The sequence below is a fragment of the Neurospora tetrasperma genome (genome assembly GCF_000213175.1).
Source record: "Neurospora tetrasperma FGSC 2508 unplaced genomic scaffold NEUTE1scaffold_4, whole genome shotgun sequence".
NCBI lineage: Eukaryota > Fungi > Ascomycota > Sordariomycetes > Sordariales > Sordariaceae > Neurospora > Neurospora tetrasperma.
The window spans coordinates 1891709-1915326 of record NW_009799102.1 but is presented as its reverse complement, the minus strand read 5'-3'; the positions used below and the strand labels follow the sequence as shown (position 1 = coordinate 1915326).

At 52.1% G+C, this 23618-nt stretch overlaps 8 protein-coding genes across 8 annotated transcripts; 3 read left to right on the top strand and 5 right to left on the bottom strand.

Annotated features, from left to right (window-relative positions):
- Positions 1-326: 326 nt before the first annotated feature.
- Positions 327-3020, bottom strand: NEUTE1DRAFT_65256 (Serine/threonine-protein kinase nrc-2; the record flags this gene model as incomplete). Its single annotated transcript, XM_009853873.1, has 4 exons — positions 327-1335; positions 1398-1779; positions 1849-2148; positions 2207-3020. The coding sequence occupies 4 exons, from the start codon at positions 3018-3020 to the stop codon at positions 960-962; spliced, it is 1872 nt and encodes a 623-aa protein (XP_009852175.1).
- Positions 3021-5144: 2124 nt separating this feature from the next.
- On the bottom strand, positions 5145-7007 carry NEUTE1DRAFT_65254 (uncharacterized protein; the record flags this gene model as incomplete). The annotated part of the gene is made up of 1 exon (XM_009853872.1): positions 5145-7007. The coding sequence occupies one exon, from the start codon at positions 7005-7007 to the stop codon at positions 5337-5339; it is 1671 nt and encodes a 556-aa protein (XP_009852174.1).
- A 1709-nt stretch (positions 7008-8716) lies between these two features.
- Positions 8717-10199, bottom strand: NEUTE1DRAFT_83932 (uncharacterized protein; the record flags this gene model as incomplete). The annotated part of the gene is made up of 2 exons (XM_009853871.1): positions 8717-9486; positions 9543-10199. 2 exons carry the CDS (start codon positions 10166-10168, stop codon positions 9042-9044), a joined length of 1071 nt encoding a protein of 356 aa, XP_009852173.1.
- Positions 10200-10596: 397 nt separating this feature from the next.
- Positions 10597-11420, top strand: NEUTE1DRAFT_123086 (uncharacterized protein; the record flags this gene model as incomplete). Its single annotated transcript, XM_009853870.1, has 2 exons — positions 10597-10736; positions 10803-11420. The coding sequence occupies 2 exons, from the start codon at positions 10597-10599 to the stop codon at positions 11089-11091; spliced, it is 429 nt and encodes a 142-aa protein (XP_009852172.1).
- A 709-nt stretch (positions 11421-12129) lies between these two features.
- Positions 12130-14484, top strand: NEUTE1DRAFT_123085 (uncharacterized protein; the record flags this gene model as incomplete). Its single annotated transcript, XM_009853869.1, has 4 exons — positions 12130-12755; positions 12817-12846; positions 13684-13848; positions 13908-14484. 4 exons carry the CDS (start codon positions 12525-12527, stop codon positions 14229-14231), a joined length of 750 nt encoding a protein of 249 aa, XP_009852171.1.
- Positions 14485-16448: 1964 nt separating this feature from the next.
- Positions 16449-17420, bottom strand: NEUTE1DRAFT_147209 (uncharacterized protein; the record flags this gene model as incomplete). Its single annotated transcript, XM_009853868.1, has 2 exons — positions 16449-16946; positions 17313-17420. Coding segments are annotated over 2 exons (600 nt in total), but the record flags the coding sequence as incomplete, so codon positions are not given.
- A 1311-nt stretch (positions 17421-18731) lies between these two features.
- NEUTE1DRAFT_117392 (uncharacterized protein) lies at positions 18732-20260 on the bottom strand (the record flags this gene model as incomplete). Its single annotated transcript, XM_009853867.1, has 4 exons — positions 18732-19144; positions 19285-19338; positions 19479-19871; positions 19987-20260. The coding sequence occupies 4 exons, from the start codon at positions 20009-20011 to the stop codon at positions 18966-18968; spliced, it is 651 nt and encodes a 216-aa protein (XP_009852169.1).
- A 1163-nt stretch (positions 20261-21423) lies between these two features.
- On the top strand, positions 21424-22597 carry NEUTE1DRAFT_83919 (uncharacterized protein; the record flags this gene model as incomplete). Its single annotated transcript, XM_009853866.1, has 2 exons — positions 21424-21627; positions 21707-22597. 2 exons carry the CDS (start codon positions 21580-21582, stop codon positions 22364-22366), a joined length of 708 nt encoding a protein of 235 aa, XP_009852168.1.
- Between the last annotated feature and the right edge of the window lie 1021 nt (positions 22598-23618).

The following is a 23618-nucleotide window of genomic DNA, read 5'->3' as shown; positions in this document are numbered from 1 at the left end:
GACTGTCATCTATGCATCTGGTCAACGCAGCTTGGGAGAGAGCTACCTACCAAGCATAGGCTGGTTGCAGACAATCAGGGAAGGCGACCATGAGCGACGGTGGTCACACAGCAGATATCCGCATCCAAATGCCACTCGTCAAATTTCCGCTTCAGCGATGTCGAAGCAACAGAGCGGCCAAGACGAACTCGGTCTGCAACTGTCGAGTGTCCATCGTCTTCTTCTCCAAATAAGACTGATTGAGTGTTGTCGTGGAGTGGATGACCCTCGGCAAAGATGTAGCTTCATTGGGCTTCAAGGAATTGCGTATGGCTCCAGGTCAAGTCCTCGCATCGTACACCATCGTTGTATTTACTGCGCAATTCTATTCGTGCTACACCGAATATTTCCAATATCTCATGACTAGATACTTTTTCCCGCTCATCGCCACTCTCCCATCGAATAGCACCGACTGTTTTTCTCTCCTCCAATAAGTTATATGCCGTATAACAATAAATCTTTGCTAGATCTGCACAACTGCGCTGGTTTCTTTCAATCCTTTCTTCACCCTGAACTTCCCTTCCAAAAAAAGAAAAAGAAAAAGCAAACAGAAAAAGAAAACGCCACCGCCATGAAACTCCTTCAAATGAAGATGGAAATGAATATGGTGAGCCAAACCCCTTAAACAAAGTCCTCTGAGCACTCGTGTCCACGTGTCAGTTTAAAGTGAGTGAGATGTGTGAACGAGAAGAACGAGAAACTACGCTGCAGGCAGGTATGTTTCAGCTCTGCAAGTAGTAAAACAGATAACAGGAAACACAGTGCAGAGCGCCAAATGAGTGTCGCCATGGGACGCGCCCTGCGACAGAACGCAAGGCAGAGGCGCGAGAGATGACGGAGCCATCAATTGATTGCGATCCTCACCAGCTGAAAATGCCCTCAATAAAAACGACCAGGAGTTGGGACCTCCCGAAACTCCCTCATCGTTTCTCATAAGCATCAGAATGGTACTCTTCATCCCCGTCGTGATGTAATGTAACGCTGTTGAACTCTTCGAATGGATCAACGGCATTCTCGCCTGGTGTTACCATCCCACTTTCGAGAGGTTCCCCTTTAAGGCCCATCTGCCTGGACCCGCTGATATCCACGCTCTCACTTTCCTTGACGTTGCGGAAGTTCAGTGTATCAATGCCGCGACCTTGGTTCGGGACAATGGGCGGCTTCATGTGACGGATCAGAGCCCATTGTGTCGTCCGGAAGAAGGGATGAGTCTTGATGTCGGATGCACCAGCACGGGCACCTAGACGACGGTTCTCGTCCTTGATAAGCAATTTGCGTATGAGGGATTTGCAAAGGCTGATGATTCAAGGTTAGCAAGTAGTCAGGGCAGAAAGCGTTGACAAGTATGGGAGACTTACTTTGATATTTGCGGCGCGCCGGCATGGTCAGGGAAGGGAATATCTTCCCTGAGGATGTTGGCGAACGTTGCGTTACGGTTCTTACCCTTGAAGGGGGTAGTACCGTACAGCATTTCGTAGATGAGAATTCCGAGCGTCCACCAGTCGACTGCACTAGTATGCCCACTGCCCTTAATCACTTCTGGTGCGATATACTCTTCTGTGCCCACAAAGGAGTTTGTGCGGAAGTTTGCTATGCATGACTTGGTATCGATGGTCGGCAACGACGACGTACTCGTGCCGTTCTTGCCAATAATCATGGTTGGCTTGCCGCCCGGGTCGGACTGCTTGGACAGATCGAAATCTGAAAGCATGATATGTCCAGACTGATGCAGTAGGATATCTGTGATGATCGACAGTTAGTTATGCGAAATGATCGGCATGATGAAAGGTGGGAAAAGTGGAAACGTACTCTCTGGCTTGAGATCCCGGTAGATGAATCCCATAAGATGCAGGTATTCAAGCGCAGCAGTCACCTCTGCGGCGTAGAAGCGAGCATCGTCCTCGGGGATACACTTGCCGGGACGTGTCTGTAGAGCTCTGAAGAACTCGCCACCGCTGCAGTATTCCATGCAAAGGTAAAGGTAGTCCTCGGATTGGAAGGAGTGATACAGGGTCACGATGAAGGGATGGTTGCTTGTCGCGAGAATTTCCTGCTCGGCCAAGGCTCTCTTGATCTTGTTACGCTTGATCATTTCCTTCTTGCTCAGAACTGTGTTGCTTTGTTAGTAAGGGGTGAGACATTGTACCGAACGGACGCGAAGACGTACCCTTCATGGCATATAACCTCCCGCTCTTCTTCTCCTTGACTAGATATACCTTGCCGACATCGCCCTTGCCAATCAACTTGATCTTGTCGAAACTCTGGGGGCCGACCTCAACGTTGCGGACCTTGATGGAGTTGGAGCTGTATGTTCGGCGGAAGGCGAGCGGCGACTGACGGATGGGAGGAGGCAGCGCTCCGAGACCATCGGCATCGGGCGCAGCCAGACTTGTGGAGGAATCGTTGTTGGGCTTTTGCTCTGCGAAACCGACGGTGTTGGAATCCTTGCTCTCCTCGAGCGGCTCCTTGCTGAGTTCGGCCGTGGCAGGGCGCTCGCCGTTGCCCTGACCCTTTGAAAACAGGCCTTGAGCGTTGGGAGCACTGGCGACTCTCCTCAGTTTCCTCGCAAGCTCTTCTTTTGTGGCCGCCGTGGGCTGCTGCGAGCCTTCGGGGCCGTCGACCTTGAGTGAGGGCGTGTCGGGCGGGCTGGGCGGAACCGAGCCGTCATTGTGATGGCGCAGGCCCGGTTGGCCCTGGTGGGCAAAATACGGGTTCGCGTGTGCGGTCGGACTCATGGATTCGTCGAGCGGATTGCCCTCGCTCACGACGGTGGTGCTGCGAAGGCGGCCGACGCTGAAGAAACGGGATTGACGGAAGCCGGAGGGCGTCTTGGCGTCGGCGCGTGGTGCTCCGCCGTGGGAGCTGGAGGTGGTGTGGGCATCGCGGTCCTTGTGGTCTTTGGAGCCGGAATTGATGCGGAAGAATTGCTTGATGCGCGAGGGGAAATGGCCTTCGCCGTTGGCGTTCTTTGTGGACGGCATCCTTGTGATGTAATGCTCATGAAGACGAGTCCATGATGCGACTTGTGGATGGGAGGAAGGGGGAAAGACGGGGGGGGCCAAGGTGCACTGGACTGCGAGTGCGCGAGTTGCCAATGCAGTGGAGGGTGCTGGGTGCAGCGGGTGGCCTGGCAGTTCCTCCGGTCTGAGTGGCAGCAGTAGTAGGCAGTGCCTGGGGTGGCCGGTGGTAGTGGCCCGTAGAGAGGGATGTCGAAAGAGTGGATGGCAGAGTGGATAACAGATGACAAGTCTAACAAGAAATGTCCGGACCGAGCCAGTTGCGTCTGGGTGTGTGCCCACTTGTTTACGAATGCTGGCGGCCAGGCACCTTCCACTTCCAGGACGCCGTCCAATGGGGCTGCAGGCGTCGCTGTTGGGCACTCCGCGAAAGCTGTTTCGCTTCGGGTTTCTTCCATTATGGTGCAACGGGCTGGTTGCTAAACACACAGTGACACCAGCGTTGTTCCCCATCATCCGCCTACCTCTACTTAGAGGTACCTCCGGCTAGCTGGCAAGCACTCTAATGTGGTGATGTTCTGCTAGTGCAGCAACCACAGGTTTACTTATTGGCGGAAGGTCGAAACATGGTGTCCAAAGACTCCAAGGAGACTGCCTGTTTCCAAGGTCTCCTCTGGATTCCTCAGGTTGGTGGAGTGTTACGGGACCTTCCGGCGCACGCCGACTGGAGCGATGAGAACGATCGGAGTCCCGACCATTTGAACTGCGCCTTCTTTCCAAGTTGAAGGGTTCTCGTCCAGTCATTTCGGCATCAATGGCACGCCATCTGTCATCCATTGAAAACTGCATTTATCAGCAAGGCAAAACCCCCAACCCGTCTGGTCCATCATGAGGCTCATGGCCAGCTTCAAATCCACAGCAGCGAAGATGTGTAAAGCAGCCTCGCAACACCTAGCGTACGAGCATCATGTCTCAGTACCAGCCGTCTCTACACTACCTTCTAAAAACACTGGTTTCTGTTGGATCGCAATTCTTTGGTCCCTGTCTTCCCGCCACCACACCTCGCAGGGCTTGGCAACGTCTTTGATGGATCCAGACTGTCGAGCGCTGTCGAGGACTTGCAGATGGATGATGGAAAGGCTGGGACATCAGAGACAAGTATCTATGGAAGTCCTCTTTTATTACAATGTCTAATAGATACAGTATATGCGCACTTCCCGTTGGCGACAGCTCGGAGCATAACCCGTCCCGGCAGTTACTGTCCGAAATCTGGTCGCTTTTAGCGAGGTCTTACACTAGGTACTCATCACCCAAATTGGTGTTTAACGCAGGCAACCAGATAGCCAAGTAACCAACCTCAAGTTCCACGTTGACCGATCCCCGTCAAGCTGGGGAAGCCAAGCCTACCCCGGAAAGACCAAATTCATCAAGTTTCCTCAGTCTACTGTTTGTCACCTTCCAGTAGACTCTGACTGTGTATGTAGTGTACGCATGCACTGGTATCGTGATACATTCCCATCGCTGAGTGGGGGTTGGTATCCAGGTCCCAGCCAGGTCAAGAACCCAAGCATAGAGGTATAGGGCAATTCACCTAGTTAGCTCTTCCTCGTCTTCTTCGACATGTCTCTCTAGTCTCCAAGCTTTTCACTCTGCATCTCAGAATGTCGCAAAGTACCCGCCCCAAAAACCTCTTTTAAAGCGTTACATTGCAAAGACAAATATCCAGCGCTAAAGTGTTTTCCTAGTAATTTTATCTATTATACAAATTGCGACAATTTAGAAGGTTCTCCGGAATTCACATCATGGAAGTACTTCGAGCTTCAGTTTACGTTGCAAATTCATCAACGCAAGAAATTCGGTCAGCTTAGTGTCTACTCCAAGTGAATATTATTGTCTCGATGTAGTCTAGTGGCTGAATAGTGTGTTCGGCCGTGAACCAGAACGTCATCCGCTCCATTTCGCTCAAAGTCCATCTTTTCATGCAAGTCCTGGGTACTCTCCCATGGGGAGTTTACCCCTGGTAGCGTGTCATCTAAGAGCCAGCGTTGCTGTCATTTATAGCGAAATATATCTATAGGTGAATATCAACTCATATCAAGGCAAAAAACAGTACCAAGAACTTACTGCAAGCTATGGCATGATACGAACATTTGGAGCCCTTCACTTGAGTATCGCTTGCTATGTTAAGAAGGTGTGAAGGTACATAAGTATACAAACAATATGCCCCTACCTTTTCCACCACTTTCCACCCCAACAACACACACGCAACCAGAAGTACATTCACCCATCTCCTTCCATCCTTCATCCCCCTTTCCCCTTCCCCCTCCCGCTTAAAAAAAATCAATCCTGATACAACCCCCTCCACTGCGGATCCCACCCACAACTCAACATCTTCCTCTTAACCTCCTTGCCCAGGTTTCCAGAAGGATTCTCCGGGACCTCCAGGTCCTCCTGGTCCGCTGCAAGCACCGTCACCTCTACCACGGGTCCCATCACTTTCTCGTAGTACTCCCAAAACTCATCCTGCTTCTTCTTCTTGGCCGCCAAGCTCGCCTCCATTGCGTCCCGCTCGGCCTGCGTGTAAACTGGCTCCGGGGCTGCGTTCTCGTCTCTCAGGAAATGCACTTGCTCCAGGCGCACGCGGCGGCGGCGTTTGTCGTCGTCGTTTTCGTAAAGCTGGTCGCGGACGGAGGAGGTTACTTGGTTGCCGGAGGCGTCGAAGAGGTAGGGTGGTAGTGGTTGGAGTTTGATGGCGGTGGAAGTGGTGGCGGTGGTGGTGGTGGTGGTGGTGGTTGTTGTAAAATCGAGGTGAGAGATGGATGATGACGATGACGGTTGTGATGGGAGGGCCGATGTTATGGTCAGGGGCTTCTCGGAGAGGGGAGACTCGATGCTGGTGTTGCGGGGGCCGTCGCCGACGTGCCAGAGGAAAGGTATCAGATGGCTTTCGTTGACGTGGGCTTCGAAGTGGGATTTGGTGGGTAGGGTGAGAGGTGGCAGCTCGGATTGGAGACGCTTGCTGTGGCAGGAAGCCCATTTGCAAGTCTTGGGCTCTTGTGGTTGTTCTCTTGCTGAAAGTAGATGGTGTTGATGAGGTTGTCTGTAATCGCCGTGTACAACCAAAACGTGTTTCCGTAGAGTCTCAAAGTTGTGCAGCTCGGCCGGGCATCCCTCCCATTCGCAGAGGAAGCGGATGTACCTGGGCGTGAGTTTGGAGAAAATTTCTCTAGGCAACTCATGGGGCTTCTTGGGTGGACGGCCTCTGCGCTTGACCTCACTTGGCGCTTTGGGTTGTTTCGGAACTTTGGGTCTAGGAGGAGGCACGGGATTTCCTCGCATTGCGGCATAGGACAAGCCTGGTCTCCATCCGAACGGCCGCCCTCGTTTCTTTGTTGGATTGACCAGGGGTACTGGTGCTGGAATATCTGGTATCGGAAATGGTGGTGGTTGAACCTTCGGCGGCACATAGTTGGGTGCGGCAACAGTGGGAGTAGGTTTCGTCGATGGCCGCTCTGTGATTCTTCGCCTCTTTGGAGTGGGAGGCATCAGGTCTGATGTCACGAAATTGCCAACCATTGTATCTCCTTCTTCCGTCTTCTCCTCCTCCTCCTCCTCCTCCTCCTCGTCTGATGCAACATCTGGGATGCTGATATAGGCCTCCTTCTTCACGCTTACCGGGAGCATGACGGCGACCCGAGCTGACCTCGGTGTTCCATCGCGGACAGATGTCGATGTTGGCGTCGCATGTCGCTCAGATCTTGAGGGTTGCAAAGGCGAGAGCGTAGCTCGCCTCGGATGTTGGGGAACTTTGGCGGGCGCTTGTAGTGGTGGTTCATCCTCCACGTCTTCTGCATCGTAGAACTCATCCACGTCCTCTTCGTGATCCCTTTGTTGGTTTGGGTCTAGATCCGGGTCATAGTCATCGCCCAGCTCATCATAATCGTCCTTAGGATCATAATTGAAGTTGTCGATAGGGTCGTCATCCGGATAAAGGTCCGGATCGTAGGGCATCCTTTCCACTTTTCCCTCGATCAAGTTCGCGGTAAAGCAGATTGAGATTTAATGCCAGATTAGGATGAAAATTGTCGTCATCCAACAGAGTGAATCTGGGGCCTATTAGTCGCAATATCTGCCACAAGTGAGAATATCTCAACGCACCTTTTTAACTGCTGAGTTTGATGGTTTTGACGAAGTATGCTACTTGAAAGTCCCTAGCTGGGGGAATAAAAGGATATCCAGCAAATATCAAGTACCTTGGTTGGTGTAGAGGGCTGATTTGGCAGACTAATGCCGGCTTCCTGTAGTTATAGGAGAGGGCGTGGGTTGATGAGGGACTGACGCGACTGGACGTGATGTTAGCAATGAAACTATTACTTCTAATCGCACGGCTCAGAAAGTGGTCTGTGCAAAGTAGTAATTACAGAGGACTTGTTAACTTTCATCAAATTAGGTAAAGAGCTTAACTTGCCGCACCGTCCCTGATGTCCTCATGCACCCTATTTTGACTTCGCGCACCCTTTTTTCCCCACATGCCAACCGATGACAGCTGACATGTAAAACTCCGCGTTTTGTATAGTAAAACCCACTTTTAGAATGTCATGTAACATCCAATCGTATATCAATAAAACTTGACGATTTCAATATGCGCCGCACAGTCAAGGCCACATTTCTGTACAGAAACATCGCTACACAACCACATTTACACCCCCCAAATCGACTGCACTCATTCAGACTACTAACAGCGAAGCGCTCGTACTTTACAATTAACTGTATTCAAATACTTTTATACCCTTATAACTAAGCGCAGTATAATAGCCTGAAGCATCGAGAATACAGTAAGTTATACGTAAAAACGACTTGTAATTATGCCAGCTGAAAAGGGTGCATGAGGACATTAGGGACGGTGCGGCAAGTCAAGCTCTAGGTAAAGTGAGGTAATTTCATGGGGAAGCAGCGCTGTTTGTGGTTGCATTTACTAAAGATGCATATTACAAGACTCCCATCCATCCGGTATAAGGGTTTATTTTGAAGCAGTTTAGGAAACTACAAGTGTGGACAACAACGACTGATTCATGGTACCTCCTCGCCAGGTCTTCAAACCCGACCGTCTGGCTAGCTTTTGAAGACCTAACAAGTACTGGACTGTGCAAGAAGCAATCCAATGTTCACCCATTAGTTCTGCTTGCTAAAAGGGAGCTACCAGTGTTGAACGAAACATCAAACGTATCAGTTCATCGGCCTTGTATTCTTCCTGGGCAGTCCATGCGAACGATGCACAACAAGCTTCTGCTCGCTGCCCAAACATCACATTGAAGACGATGTGGCCACACTTGGGTGGCTCTAGGTTTAACTCTACCTTCCCCGTCACTGCGTAAGCGTCGTGGTGAGTGCTTTTGCGGACAGCCACACCGTAATTCTACAAATTAGTTGCAAGCCATGCGTGGATCAATAACTCGGCCTGCTTGACCAATGCCTCGAATGCCTTATCATGTGCTGCAGTTCCATCACACCGAACCCATTCTGAATAAGAAATCTTTAGCCACGAGCCACCGACGAACAAGCTGGGCCACGGACGTGCAGGTAGAAGGACGGCTTGCTGGATCGAAGGACATAACAACTGACATGTCCTGATGAACCCATGTATCCTATGTCCGTCTCTGTTCATAAAATGAATGCTGGTAGCGAAGGCGACTAGACACGTGAGACACGCAAAGAAGTTTGGAACGAAGTGCTGGATCCGGGCATGCCTATGATTATGTGTGTGAGCTAGACTAGTTCATGACCAGAGCTTCCAAACCGAAACCTGACGACATTCTTCCCACTGCTCCTTTGTGGAGGTGCAACTCGGCTTCACTCCTCGAAGCTTCGTGCATATATCGTGATATAGATGTCGGATAACCTCTGAGCAAGTTGCCTCGAGCAACTCGAACAGCTTCATCAACTTGGCGCCAGATCCCTGCCGCAAGTAAGTGCCAAACTCTCGGATGGGCTCAAACTTTCTGAAGCGGCGGCGCTGGTATTTTCTCCTCGTGTGCTGATACGCCCTCATGTACCAAGCGTTGGCTCGCTGAGACCGGTAACGTCCTTCGCTTCGCCGAGTGTGACAGGAACACCGTGGAGGGCTGACAATCGTTCCTCCTCTTTCTTGATCTGGAGGGCCTCGGTCTCCTTCCGCAGCTTCTCCAAGTTCCAGGCGTCGTCGTCCCCCTCGTCGTCGGAATCGATATCGGCCTCCATTCTCCAGTTGCCACTTTCGAACAAGGCACGACCGGTCGCTTCCTTCGCCTTCCTTGCAGCCTCCTCGGCAGCCTTCTTGTCGAGACGCTCCTTCTTCCATTTGGCGAAACTCTCGGGTGTTACGGGGGTGAGAGTGCCGGTGAGCTTGTGCCTCTCGGACTCAAGGAACTCCTCGAGAGTAAGGGTCCTGAGAGGCGACTTGTCCAGCAGCGCCTTCTCAGCCGCCCTTTGCTCCTTGGTCTTGAGAACGAACCTACAGAGATGGTGTTAGTTATGAGAAGAAGCTGATGGTGCAAAACCCCAACTTACCCAGGCGGTAGAGCATGCTTATACATGCACTTGTCTCCTCCATTCGGGCAAATCCAGAACCAACCGTACTTGCCCTCCTCGATCGCTTCGATAAAGAACTTGCACACCTTGTCTGTGGTGGTGCGCTGGTTGCCCTTCTTGGACAAGACGACGGAGCGCAGCTTTTCTTCGTCCCAGTCCGCCGAGGTCTCTTGCTTCTTCTTGTCGTCCTCCTCTGCTCGTGTATCCTGGTACAGATTCCTCTTTTCGACCTTGCGCTCTTGCTCCAGGTCGTGGGAAAACTTGCACTTCTTGCCCTTTTCGCAGTTGCCCTTCTTGAAGAAAATGCAGACAACGGTCTTGGGGTCGACACCAAAGGGAACCTTTTGGATCTGGGCGGGCTTGTTGAGAAGCAGATCGGCCTCCCTCTTGGCATCCTCAGCCGCCTTCTTCTCGCGCTCACGGGCGGCCTTCTCGGCTTCCTTGCGCTTCTGCTCAGCGTTTCCGCCGTTCTTCATTGAGGCCTGCAGGGCGGCAATCTGTTTCTGGGCGGCAGAGCCCTTCTTGTTTTTCATGCCGAAGGTCTTGTCTTCGACAGCCTTCTTCTTGCCGGCGGCGGCCTTCGGATCCTGCTTCTTGGGAGGCATGGTGGGCAAATGTCGCGATCGGGGACCAGAGAGTAGAGTTTGTGTGTGTGTGTCGTGATGCGCAAGTTAATGGATCACGTATGTATGTTATATCGAGTTGCTGTCGCAGCTGGGGTGGTGGCAGCGCGTAGGTCGTAAATAGAGCGTGTTGTCGCAGCGACCTTCAAAAGATTTGCAGACGAAGGCGGGGATCTCGATCAACTCTCTGGAGAGTTTCTTGGAGGCAATTCGAAGTGGGTGGGTTGAAACAACTCGAACCAAATGGGCCCACTGACGCCGCCCGGGATTTAAAGCGCTGGGGTGTCCGCCCACAGAAGCCCTGACGTTGGCCCGGGCAGCGCAGCCGGTATAACGAAAGAAGAGGTCCTTCCTTCAGCTTGGGTCCGTCCACGTGACTGTCGGGTCCTCTTGTAAATGAACGGATAGAGATGTACCGATACATCGATGCTGCGTCGCGGCCCTCAAGGTGGAAAGCTGTCCATAACACCCGACAATCGGCATCATCACTTTCGAATTTGCGGTCCTCCCGGTGCAGAACAGCTAGTGCGATTGGCATCACCAAGAAAAAGTGAGCACGGCATTTTCTTTTCTCTGCCCAGCCGTCCGATTGACAGTTCCTTGAGCAGCAGAACAGCGCCCTTTGGACCCACTTGAACTCCCCTCCAAGCATTGCGAGTCGCAACAAGTCTACAGCTACCAGTTACGGCACCGAACGAATACCCGACACAGACTTTTCCTACGCCAACGACACAATGATTTCTGACGCTGAACTTTACCGTCTCGCCATCGTTCTCGGGTGCGCGGCCATGGTTCTTATTGTTCTCCACCACTTCCTCGAAACCAATGCCGAAGATCTCGAAACCGATGTTGTCCAGGAGAAGAAGGCAACAAAGGTGGCACCGGCCCCGACCAAGGCAAAATAGGACACAGCGTCCGCAAAATTGTACGGTACGAAGACGGAGACTATATTTCACAAACGGCAGGATACAGCTTGTCCCGCCCTTGGGACATTTGGTTGGGGCGAGGCCGAAAAGGACGGGAGACAGACAGCCTACAGAATGCTCTTCCTTCAGTGCAGGACAGAGCAGGTCCCAGGCGCAACCGATATGCAAGGGAAGGAAACCCCGGAACCACAAAAGGAATACAGGGACAAAGCAGCGAGGAAAGCGACGAGGTTTCGGGCCTAGGAGGATTGAATGGGTCAGAGTCGGTTGATACCCCATGGTTGACCCAATGCATAGGAGCAGACTCTCGCACTGGATTTCAGTTTTTGTTCGGATCATGGTATATCATGTCACCAGTCAGCAGAGAACTGCCAAACGCTCCGAATAGCATGACTGACTGATAATATAGTTTGTTCTTTTGTTATATGCGAAAGGGTCGTTCTTTGTTTCCGCTTGTGAAAGAGGTCAATTGCAAACGTCCCTGAAGAAGCAAGCTTGGAGTGTGTGGGATAAGAACACATGGAAACAAGGACACACAGCTCCAAAGGGTCCCTGGAAGTGGTGACACGTCTCGGAGAGTTGGGTATCCCGCCATCGCAGGTACCGGTACGATAACAAAACAGCCCAGCTGCGTCAGGAGGGATGGGTCTAGCCCCAAAGAGATTAGCGTACCAATGAGTGCCATCAGCCAAAGCGATTGCCACAAGGCTGTGATTGGCCATGCCTGTTCTTTCCCCTTCTGAGCGAAGCCAAAGCGGTGGGGTGGCCAGTGCGGCAAGGATCCCGTCACGTTGGATGTTGTTCAGGACAGGCGCGTGTGGCCGCAAGTATGGGCGGGAGCCTGCTCAGCCTGCCAAGCCTTGACGAAAGCGCAGCGAGGTGGCTCCGGTCCCCGTCGGTTCTCCCTCAAATTCTGGGCGGACACCGGTTTCTACTCCCTCCTCCGCCCCCCCCCCCCCTCGTTCACCTCTCTCGCCCATTCACCACTTTATCACCCAAACAACACCACCTATTTCCCAACACAACCTACCATCACCGCCAAAGCCAAAGTCCATCACCGATAAAGCCCATCCGCTCAAGACCCATATTCTTTTCATTGCTCGCAGGACTGCATCCAACTTCGTCAGCCTGACCACGTCCATTTCCACTTGCCATTCGAGTCGATCAGATCACAGTGTCGCTGCACCTTTTCCGTTGCAGCGCGACTCTTGCTCCGCTTCGACTTCACGCGACCTTGCGCTACCAGCGAGTCGTAACCTGACCTCCCTATCATTCTTCTGCCCAACGCGACCTTCGCCAGCTCTACTGCGCATTTGAGCCCGTCCGCGCTTCCTAATCTCTGAAGCCACCTTGACCACGCGTCTCGTCTTTCTCACCACTTCTAAATCACTTTCCAGCAACCCACCGACATAATGTCCGGAAAGCTCGACCAGTCTCTCGACGAGATTCTCTCCACTCAGCGCCGCGGTAAGTCCAACGCCCGCGGCCGTGGAGGCCGCCGCTCGGCTGGCGGTAAGCCCACCAATGCTGCTCCCGCTGGCGGTATCCAAAAGAACACAAAGCCCGCTCGCAACGCTGCCAAGCCGGCGCCCGCGAAGAGTGCTGGTCTTACCGGCGAGAGCAAGATTGTCGTCAGCAACCTGGTGAGTCGCGTCCTCCACCTTTCTCCTGCGTAGCATCCTTCACCGCTAACTCCCATCGCAGCCCAAGGACGTTTCCGAAGGCCAGATCAAGGTATGTTATTACCGATGAGGCCATTTAGCCTTCAGACTTTTATCGACATCCCTCTTCCGTGGCGTATCCAATCGGCGTCGTTTTCTCCACTGGGCGGTCGGGACGGTCGTTTATTGCAAATCGGCACTAGGCCATCAAGACTGCCGTTGATTGCTCCTCCCTGACGTGTGTCAATACATTTCGTCATGTTGCGAGTTGAGCAGATCGCAGTCACGCTCTCCCCTCCTTATCATTGTGGTGGCTGGCAAGCGCCTCTGGTTCGGAAAGGGACAAGCAGTGCAGGATCCGGCAGACAAATCTTGTATGGGAGCCTAGCTGGGGGGTTATGCATTATCTCTTCCTGGCTGGTCACCTCGAAGTCGATTTTTGCACCCCAGCGCGCCACGCAGTGAGCAATGTTCGAGGCTCTGTTTCCCATGTCCTGGTTGGACGATTTCGGGGGGGTTCTGGTCCATCAGGGGATTTACAACTCCGGGGAACCGGGGTCTAGCATCGTGGTTGTTGGGGAATTCTACGAGAGGACGGCATCACATCAACTGGACCATGCTTGGATTGTCTGGCATAACTGGATTCCTTCACACGTCCTACTGCTCTACGGGCTGTGAGCCCGGACGCATCGGATCGTATGGATGGCTCTAGTGAGTGTTGGATTTTAGGCTCACCTGCCAGTTGCTGGTGTTGTTGACCCGGAGAATACGCGCGCTGCTCTGGCTATATCCTAGTGTTGGGCCGGCTCGAGACAATGCCCTGGCTTTGACCGATTTGAAACCGAACCGTTACGAACACGACCACACTGAAACTGGCGCACGACGCTAACCACGAATTACCCTGTGATAGGAATACTTCCAGCAAGCTATTGGACAGGTCAAGAGGGTGGAACTTTCGTATGGGCCCGGAGGCACTAGCCGCGGTATTGCTCATATCACCTTCCACCACGCCGATGGTGCTACCAAGGCGTACAACACTCTCAACGGTCTCCTGATCGACAACCGCCCGGTCAAGGTACGCTCATTCTCCATCATATAAATCTTCTGGTTCTGGCTTTTCTAACGTTCCCCCAGGTCGAGGTCGTTGTTTCCAATGCTGAGTTGATCCCTCAGCCCAAGAGCCTGACTCAGCGCATCACACAGCCCAAGGCCCAGCCCAAGTCTGCCGCCACTGTCAAGCATGCCGCCAACGCCCCCAAGGGTGCTGCTGCTGCTAAGCCTGGCAGCAAGAAGGGTCCCCGTCGCCCTCGTAGCGCCCGCCCTGCCAAGAAGACTGTCGAGGAATTGGATTCTGAGATGGCTGACTACTTCGAGAGTGGCACCACTGACAACGCCACCGGAGCCGCGCCGGCCGCTGCCAACGGTGGTGATGCTCCCATGGAGGATGAGATTCTTTGAACGAAGGGTATGCATGAGGAACAGCAACAGTCGATGACAGCGAATGCCAGCTTCAGCGACAATTTTGTTTGACGGATTTCGGATTGTCTATGATTGTTTTACTATTTTATTTCGGGTTCGGGCAGGGTCTACAGCTTAGGTCAACAGCTTGATGAAATTTTTTCCAGACTCACGACGACCTTCAGTTATCGCCTCTCCACTACTATTCTATTAGCGAATACTGTATGATCTGCGACCGGTTCGCCGCGACCTACCATCTCGCTCCTGTCGTTTACGGTCCCTTTGATGGAAGATGGACTGCGGCAGGACGCGTCTGCCAAAGGGCCAGGGGTCACAATTTGGTGTTGTTATCAGCACTTTGTTACTCATCCTTTGGTCGCCTATTGAGCGTTTCCCGCCCCTCCCAGTACCCCAAGGCGATGAATATAATTTCACACAAATAGCTCGCCTCTGCTACTGAATTGTTGGAGCGTAACGGGCATACATGTTAGCGAAGCGGGAGCAATATCCACAGTGGCCCTTTTCACATCGCAAGTCACGACTAAATTAAGCGTGCGAAGGGCGTTGCCTTTCTGTATTTTACAGAAAGCTATCTGCGGAGGGTAAATTGTGCACCCCCAGATAAGAAGAGGACGCTCAAGCAGCTAGATCAGCATTGATCGAGGAACCTCGAGCGCTTCCGGGCAGAAAAAGGCGGATTGAAGTTGATGTCATAATGCCCCAAATTCTGCCACGAACGTAAATCATGCTCCACGTGCTGATAAGAGGACACCCTTTCCTGCGATTCCTTCGCGATTCAGTAAGCGGCAGTTCCTCCTCATTCACACACGGAAGTAGAACTACAACCACATTGCTGCTATTTGTCCTTCTCCTTTCCCTTGTCCTTCTTCTTCTTCTCCATCTTCCTCTGCTTCCTCTCGCAGTTCTTGCACACCACGGCTTCGGTAACAGTATTGCTTTCGATGCCTGCCGCGCAGTGTCCCAAGTGCTCTCCTCTGTATTTTGGTTTGCAAGGGCTTTCTGTCGATCGGCCTTGCACGAGCTCGTCGCAGGAGGTGCAGTAGGAGTCGACAAAGTGTTTGGTACACATCTTAGTTTGTAATTGGTTGGTGTGCCGGAGGGTAGTGGTGGTGGTGGTGGTGTTCTCAGAGACGTAAGAGGCGGTGGAAGTAAATGCGCATGGGCTGTAACTTGGTTTCCTAGAGTTGTTGCTCAAATACTCCCTAAATGAAGGGCGAAGTTTTGACAAGAGCTCAAGGATGGATACAAATGTTTGTAGTAATACCTGTAATGTTTTGCAGCAAGAGTTTCGAGTATTCAGTTGATGCTATTGTCTCTCTCAGTAAAATAGCCGGTTCATTCTTGGTGGATTCGCCAAGGGTGGGTGACTTGCGCGAGTCCGTTCGTGAATAGGGTTAAGGTGTCAAGTACAATACTGCCTTGGCGTGGTGGTCTTGAATTACTTCTAATGCCCGTCATCTTTATTCTGAGATTGCAGAGTGGTGTTGACCAAGAGGGTCCAGACGGGCTGGTACATACAGGTCACTCGTCACTCGAGGGTTCCTACGTAGGGATGGATGGTGTATGTGTTAGAGGTCCATGATGTAGGTTGAGGAAGTTCTCTGAGGGTTTGTCATTCGTTCATACTTGGCCATCGATTGTTATGGGGGTAATAATACGCTGTAGAGATGGAAAAAGCGACGACTGAATATAATAAGTATGTCCGACCCTTCCCTTACCGTATTACCCCCGCTATTTACACGACCTACCTGTTACGAGAGCCATCAGAACCAGTTTATGTCTATCCGCTCTGGGAAAGTTTGCGAGGCTCTCGCTACATGGAATGAAATAACCACTTGGTGTTGTTGGCTTGACAAGCTCCATTACGTGCAACTAGGTACATATGGCCATGTGTTGAGCTGATCCCAAAGCATCCTCTGTCGAAAGCCGTGATAATGGCGACTGGTAACCTGTCTAGCAGGCACTGTCAAGCACATAATCAATATTTGCCATTCCCAAGTAAGCTCCTTTATATCACATTTCCCCTGTAACTGTGTTATTCCCTCCCCACTTCCGTTCCTATGTCCGTTTTACTTTGTATGAGCACCGTCGTCCTAAAAATGACCAAAACGCCCTTTCTCCGACATGTACGATATACCCCTCCGGCCAACCAATTCTACCTCCCTCATACGCTCTCAGATTTTTGGAGCAATCCACTCCTCATCAGCCGGCCAAGCCAAGATAGATGCTCCCATCTGTGCATCCCTCGCGGCCTCTCCAGCTGTATAGGAAACCGATGCTGATGAAGGTGACGATGGGGAGGAGGAAGAGCGGCTGCTGGCCGCGCTGGAGGTGGTATTGATGGTGATGGTAGGGCCTATACCTGCGAAGCTGGAGGCGGTGCTCGAGTAAGGCGATGACGTCGAAGAATGGTGTGGGTGTGAACAGTGAGAGAAATGTGAACCGCTTCTGCTGCTGGTGGTGGTGCTGAAGTTGGAGGAGGATGAGCTTCGTCGGGAGGAGGTGGTGGTAGAGGCCATGTTTGGAGCTGGGCGGATGTGGTTGCTCTGGTCTTAGGGTTTGTTCGTGCCTGGTTTTGGTTGTTGGGTTTGGATTCTTGTTTGTTTTGTCTTGAAGATGACAGGAGCGAAGATCGAGTGACTTGTTGTTGACACTTGGAGTTGAAGGTTGTAACTTGATGGGTGTGGCTTCAATCTGTGAAATGGTGTAAGTAACTTGGCGTTGGTTGGATAGTGTGTGAATTATGACTATTGTGACAATGATGATAAAACCGGGAAGAACAGGGGAACGACAGAAACAGAGGACATGAATATTATAGAAAGTCGTAGACGAGGCTGTCAGGAGTAAGTGAGACACATGACACCAATATTGGCAGATAGGATCTCAACAAAGGCAAGTGGAAAATATGGTCACTCTCGTGCGTGCCTTTGAGTGTCCAATGAGAAGAATCTCCTCTAAACAGCCACACTAAGCTCTTCGAGCCCCTCACAACGCTTCACGGTGATTGTTGAAAAAGTGAAACTAAGAAAGTTGATAACTTATTGATGATGTTCGACTAACCTTGTGTCCGTTCTCAGTGATGATACAATTCACCCCTGCAGTTGTCCACCACTTCTTTCCGTATATTGTCTTTAGGTTCGGATGAGTAAGAAGAAGTTGTTGCAACTTGTTCTCCTCTAGGTCCAAGCGCAGTCTGTATATTCAAAGTGCAGCTGTTCCAGCTACGGCGGGTATTGGGTGTATCTCAAAAAAGCAAAATGGGAATGGATTGGCCAAAGGAAACGAGTAGTTTTATATGTGGTCTGCGAATTCACTTATACGAGGAGGCCTGTAAACAAATATATTTTGTAAGTACCGCAAAGCTGCTAGATCTCGAGTTCAAGTGCCCCAGGTTTGTCCGAGACAAGCTGGAATGCAAGAGGAACAGGCGCTATTTTGGTGAGAAGCGAGATGAGAAACCAGCAGCAAGCACAGTAACGACACGAGAGTAAACACTATCGCCCACCGCTTCCACCCAACAGTGGTGGCTCGAGGGTTCACCGGAGCATCTGGATCAGTTGGCTTTCTGTGGGTCTGAATCATGTTGTTTAGTGTTCCTGGCGACCTTCCTTTTTCTGATCATTCCTATCCCGATTCCAACGCATACTAGATGGTCATCACAGCTTGGCATCACAGATGCTACATCTAGGAGCGTTGAGTAGTGTGGAGGTAGGGTGACGAAAGATGGATAAGTTCAGATACTTACTTCAAAAGGGGCTAGATCAGTGTAACGGTTGAGGATCCTGGCGGTAAAGTGTTTGAACGACTTCCAGGGTGAGGGAACAGCAGCTGTGTCGATCGCCGGGGTATCAACACTGAACATCGAGCGGCACGACACCGGGGCGACATGGTAGCAATGTCGGCGTGCCTCATCGCCGGAAAAGAAGCAACATCAGCGATGGGAGGAGGCAGATGAAACCTCCCATTTGAGAGACACTCGCCGTAGGACTGATCCGAAGAACCCGAATCTGACTGGAGGTCATGCCCTCGACCGGAAAATAAGCCACTGATCTTGTTGGGAGCAAGACATCGCAATAACGGTTTGCGATATTCCCGTCGTGCTGCTTCTGAAAGACGAACGACAATAGGGTACCGATGCGATGGATCCGCAGCCTCACTCGAAAGCACTGCATCCCGTTTCCGGTAGTGGTGAAGCAATGAGGAGCGAGAATGAACCGATGGCGAAGGGCGGACATTCGACTCGAAAAGAGAGCCAACCAAGTAGTTTGTACCTTTTGAACTTCCACCGGTTTCCCAAGACCTGCTTCGCAGAAGCGCCGCAAAAACGGAAAGGATGATACGAGAAGGGACACACCGAGCTGAAACCGCCGATAATAAGCAGACATTCGGCGACAAGGGGTAGACGCAAGCCTTTGTTCTTGGGGAAGATACAAGCCCACAACTGTCACATACATGGTGCAAATTCGGGATCGAGGGTTCCCTAGACAAAAATGAGCATGATTCCATTCGCTGCAAGATCCTGCTAGATACCGAAATCAAAGGACTCCATAAAAACCGTTCCAGCTAATCATCCATCGTCAATATTCCACCCCCGAAGCATTGGGGAATGGGAGGGTATGTGTAAGTAAATCCTGTCGTTATTCCCAATGCCCAGTTCTAAACATTAAAGCCCATTACCATGGATCTTGGGTATGCCTATTACTTTATGAGTATTTACGCAGCCTCCTTTGACGTGTCGACAGTCTCCTTGGCATCCTTTGCCTCCTCGGCCTTATCAGCCTCGCCCTCGCCCTCGAGAGGAGGCATGTCATCGTCGGAGTCTTCCTCATCGTCGCCGCCGGGCAAACCAGCACCGCCCAGCTTGGAGAAGTCGATACCGCCGAAGTCACCACCTGTGTGAATTCGAGTTAGCATATTGACCAGTATCACTAGGAGAGCGCACAGCCGCTAGATGGCTCTTGGAGGTGTCCGCGTTGTCTCGGGTATGGTCGGTGCCATATGCCCCTCCCCGTTCAGCTGGAAGTGTACGTACCCATACCACCCATGCCACCCATATCACCCATACCACCCATACCAGGCATTCCTCCTGTAGGTACACGATATATTTAGTTTCGGTTTGAATAAGGATGGGACAGGGGCTTTGGCTCGAGAGATATGCGACGGGTGGCGCAGCAGAATCAGGTCACAAGCGGGTGGGGGAACAAGGGTTAAAGAACTAGTACTCACCCATACCGCCAAAGTTGCTGAAGTCATCCTCAGCGGCCTCGTGCTGCTCGTCCTCATCAACCCACTTGTCGAAGTCGGTCTTGAGGAAGTGAACCTTCTTGGGCTCCTTGAGGAGACGGGGCCAGTAATGAGCATCAAGCTCCTTCTTGCGGAGCTTCATCTCGACATCACGGGCCGTGTGGTTGACCTGGCTCGCAGCAGGGTCAATCTCGGCGTAGAACTCGAGCTCGACATGGTAGGTCTTCTTGAGGGTGTCGGAGTGGCCGGTGAAGACGAGACCAGTGGGCTTAAGGTCGAGCTTGAGGTTGGAAGTAGGGACGTCGGGAACGCTAATGGTGAGGTAGATGAAGTTGCTCTCGGGGTCGGTAGCAGAAGAGCGCTGGGCCCAGCGAACTGTAGGATTGGAATCCCTTGTCAGCAACTTGCGTATATACAGTGCGACAGGAACCGCAGCTCATGGTAGAGGCATGCGATGCGATCTTGAGAGGGTGATCAAAATCAGACTCACCCTCGGGTGTCACAGTGGAAGCCATTTGTGATGATGGTTGTGTAAGTGTGTGTTTGTGCGAAGATGTTGCTGGAGAAGGGTAGCTAGCTAGCTCCTGGATGTAAAGCGCATACAGTGGTAGAAGCGCAGTTGTTGTTGGTTGTTGTTGTGGTTGTTATCGTTATTGGCAGTGGTAGTATTAACAACGAGTACGTCACAACTAGAGTCGTCGTCAAAGAAAAGGTCGTTGTGTCTTGTAGTCACGGACAAGAAAGCTGGAAGGAGAGGATGCGGGAAGAGGTGGGTAAGTTGGCTGTGAGGCTGCAAGCAATTTAGCAATCACGCCCTGCCTTGTCGTCCCTTGGGTCTCCAACTTAGTCTCCGGGTCCCCTCCGGGTGACGGTAGAATTCGTAAGAAGCCTGAAGATTCCCGGGCGCGCGGGGCCTTGACGCAGGGCTGAGCTTCCACGCTCCATCCAGCTTGTGTTGCTCCAACTGCTCCAACTGCTCCAACTGCCCGCTCCAGCTGTGGCCTCCAAGTGGAGAACTGACGAACAGTAGACGAAACCATGGGAGCCTTCTAGAAACTTGTACATATCCCACAAGGCAAACAATGAAAAAGATTCCTTCCGTCTCGCGCCAACTGAAAACGCCAGCAGACGAGCAATCGAACGAGCATGTCTACACCGACCTGTGTATTATCCCGAGCCTTGTGTATCTGGTAGTATGCAACTGCCTTCTAAGACCTTGGCTTACAGCCAGATCGATGAGCCAGGGCATGTGGTTGTGGTTAAAATGGTGGGGTTGAGGTCAAAGCATCACAGCAACATTGACGACTACCCTGTTGAGCCTGTGTTATCCACCAGTCGTACAAGATGTGGCTTTTTATGGCAGGACATGGTGATTTCATATCTGGATAATGTCACAAAGGTACTGTAAACCTCCATTTTCCTGCAGTGTATACCTACCTCTAAGGTTATTCCCACAAACTCGGACACTCCTTGTCAGTCCCAATCCGCAGCATCATCGCGGGGCGGATAGCGGGCCTGTTGGGTGGTTCCCTCCAGGGTCAGCTCAAGCCACAGGTCCAGTCCAGCACAGAAAGAACAGGGGCAGGCAATGGAAGCAAGAAGGAGCAGCCACCTGCAGACTCCCTGTCCGGGCCGCCTGCCTCAGGTCCCGTCTGGGGCTGGGCTGTGAGGCTCACGCGGCCTCCACCTCACATGCCCGCTAGAGGTACCTCTAGGTACCTAAGGTACATACCTCCAGTCTACACTAGGCGCTAACACTATCAGCCCAGACCCCCGGCCGTTGGGTTGCCCGTCCACGACGTCAGGACGTAACCTAGGTACCTACATTACAGTACAGTGGTGACATGGAGGTGGTTTCCAGGCACAACCCCCCTCTACACCAACTTCACCTCAGTTACCGAACCAAGTCCTCATCACCATACGGCACCTTCGCCGTGTGCCACCATCAGCAACCTAGAAACTATCATTCATGTTATCGACTCTTTGACGAGGGGATCGTTCAATTAGTTGTACCTACACCAATCACGTCATCAGAGAAGCACGAGAAACAGTCAGTTCGGCTTCTACTACGACAGCCGCCAAGATGCAAACACTCAGGTCCTTCTTCGCGCCGCCCGATCCCCAGGCACAGGTTAGCACCACCTTGACGGAATGGAAGGTGTCTTGAGTCAAGGACGTCAGTCACTGATACCCCGTGTTTGCCTATCCAGATGCGCAAATGCAACACCCTACTCCGCTCCAACATGCGCAAGATCGACCGTGACATCGCCCAGGTCAAGCAAGTCGAGACCAAGACCAAAAACCTCATTGTGGCCGCCGACCGACGAGCACAGCGCAACCCCGCCCAACGTAAACAGGCCGAAAAGGAAGTGCGCGACTTCGCCCGCGAGCTGATCCGCGCCCGCAAGACGACCGCTCGCCTGATCACGAGCAAGGCCCAGCTCAACAGCGTGCAAATGCAGGTTAACGAGGCCTTCGCCCTGCGCAAGATCGAGGGCAGCATCCGTGCCAGCGTCAAGATCATGAAGGACGTCAACACGCTCGTGCGCCTACCGGAGCTGGCTGGCACCATGCAGGAGCTCAGCGTTGAGCTGATGAAGGCCGGTATTATCGAGGAGATGGTGGGCGAGCAGTTGCCCGTTGACGTGGACCTGGAAGATGAAGAGGAGGAAGCCGAGGGCGAGGTCGACAAGGTGCTGGGCGAGATACTGAAGGATCGCATGGAGAAGACGGGCGGCTTGCCTAGTGTGCCAGAACCCGGCCAGAAACTACCACAGCAACCCCAGCACGCCGACGAGGAGCCCGAGGAAGAGGATACCGAGGCTATGATGGACCAGATGCGGAACCGATTGGAAGCTCTGAGGAGTTAGAAGGAGGAAGATGGCCAGCCAGGTATGGTGTGCACGGTGCACACAGGGGTGCACTCGAGTTTTGGCTTCCACTGGGTTACGGTGGCGTTAGGGCGTTTCGGTCATGTCATTCATCATGTCCCCGTGGGTTGGGGAGTACAACAACGTGCTGATATATCAGGCGCTGGCTGTCGCCTTTGTTTGGTAGATGCGTTTTGTTCTCAACGATGGAATCTGAGCATCAGGTACACAACAACGGGTGTCGTTACTCACGGACTTTGTACTATCATATCGGGTGCCGGCGAGAGGGTAACCACTTGCCCACACTCTAGATCCAGTTCGCAGCTAGGGACCATAGGGTCGTCGATGTCCACTTCATTTCAACAAGGTCCGCTGGCTCAATGGCAGAGCGTCTGACTACGAATCAGGAGGTTCCAGGTTCGACCCCTGGGTGGATCGAGTTTGTTTTTCTTTTGCTGCTTCCAATACCGCGAAACTCGTACACTTCTTTTTACCTTGTTCCGCTTCCTTTTTGTCTTCTTTGGATTCGACTTCAGGTTGGAAGTAGGTACACGGGTACTATGTAGTCGGGGCAGGTCATGGACGGTGGAATCGGGCTGGCGGTTGACATACTCGAGGCATACACTAGTTCACGAACGGCGCCTACACCCCGAAAGGATTTCGAGTACCAAACGCTTCACCCCGCTCAACAAGAAAATTGCCCATGGTCAGGTATTTTACCTTTGAAGGAGTCGGTCAGTCAGTCACTGGTTTACCATTTCGCATAATCGCATCGAAGGCTCTCCGTCTTACTTCCAGCAGTCTTGGAAGCCATATTCCTCATCCAAGTCCGAGGGAGAAACTGGTTCTGTCGACTATGACAAAGACCTCATCATCGCCAGCTGTTTTCAAACCTGGAATTGGATAGTTGAATCACTTTTTGGAAGCCAGCCGGGTACCTGCTTTGCACAAAGACCACCAAAACAAACCCCGGAGGATCTGATCTGAGCCCATGTCTCATCCAACCTGATTTACGTCGACTGCTAACGGTACCCCTATGCAAACTCTGCATCAAAAAATAGATCCTCACAAACTGCAGCCACTCTACACTAGATGGGACAGCGTACATAGGTGTGATTTGATGTTTGATTTAAAACCATCCCAACCTCCTCAGCGATTCCATGCTGTCTTTTTTTTTTTTTTTTTTTTCTATTTGGCTAACTTCCACTGTCGGCGCCACACGTCAGTCGGCTTTGTTTTGGAAGACTGGTTG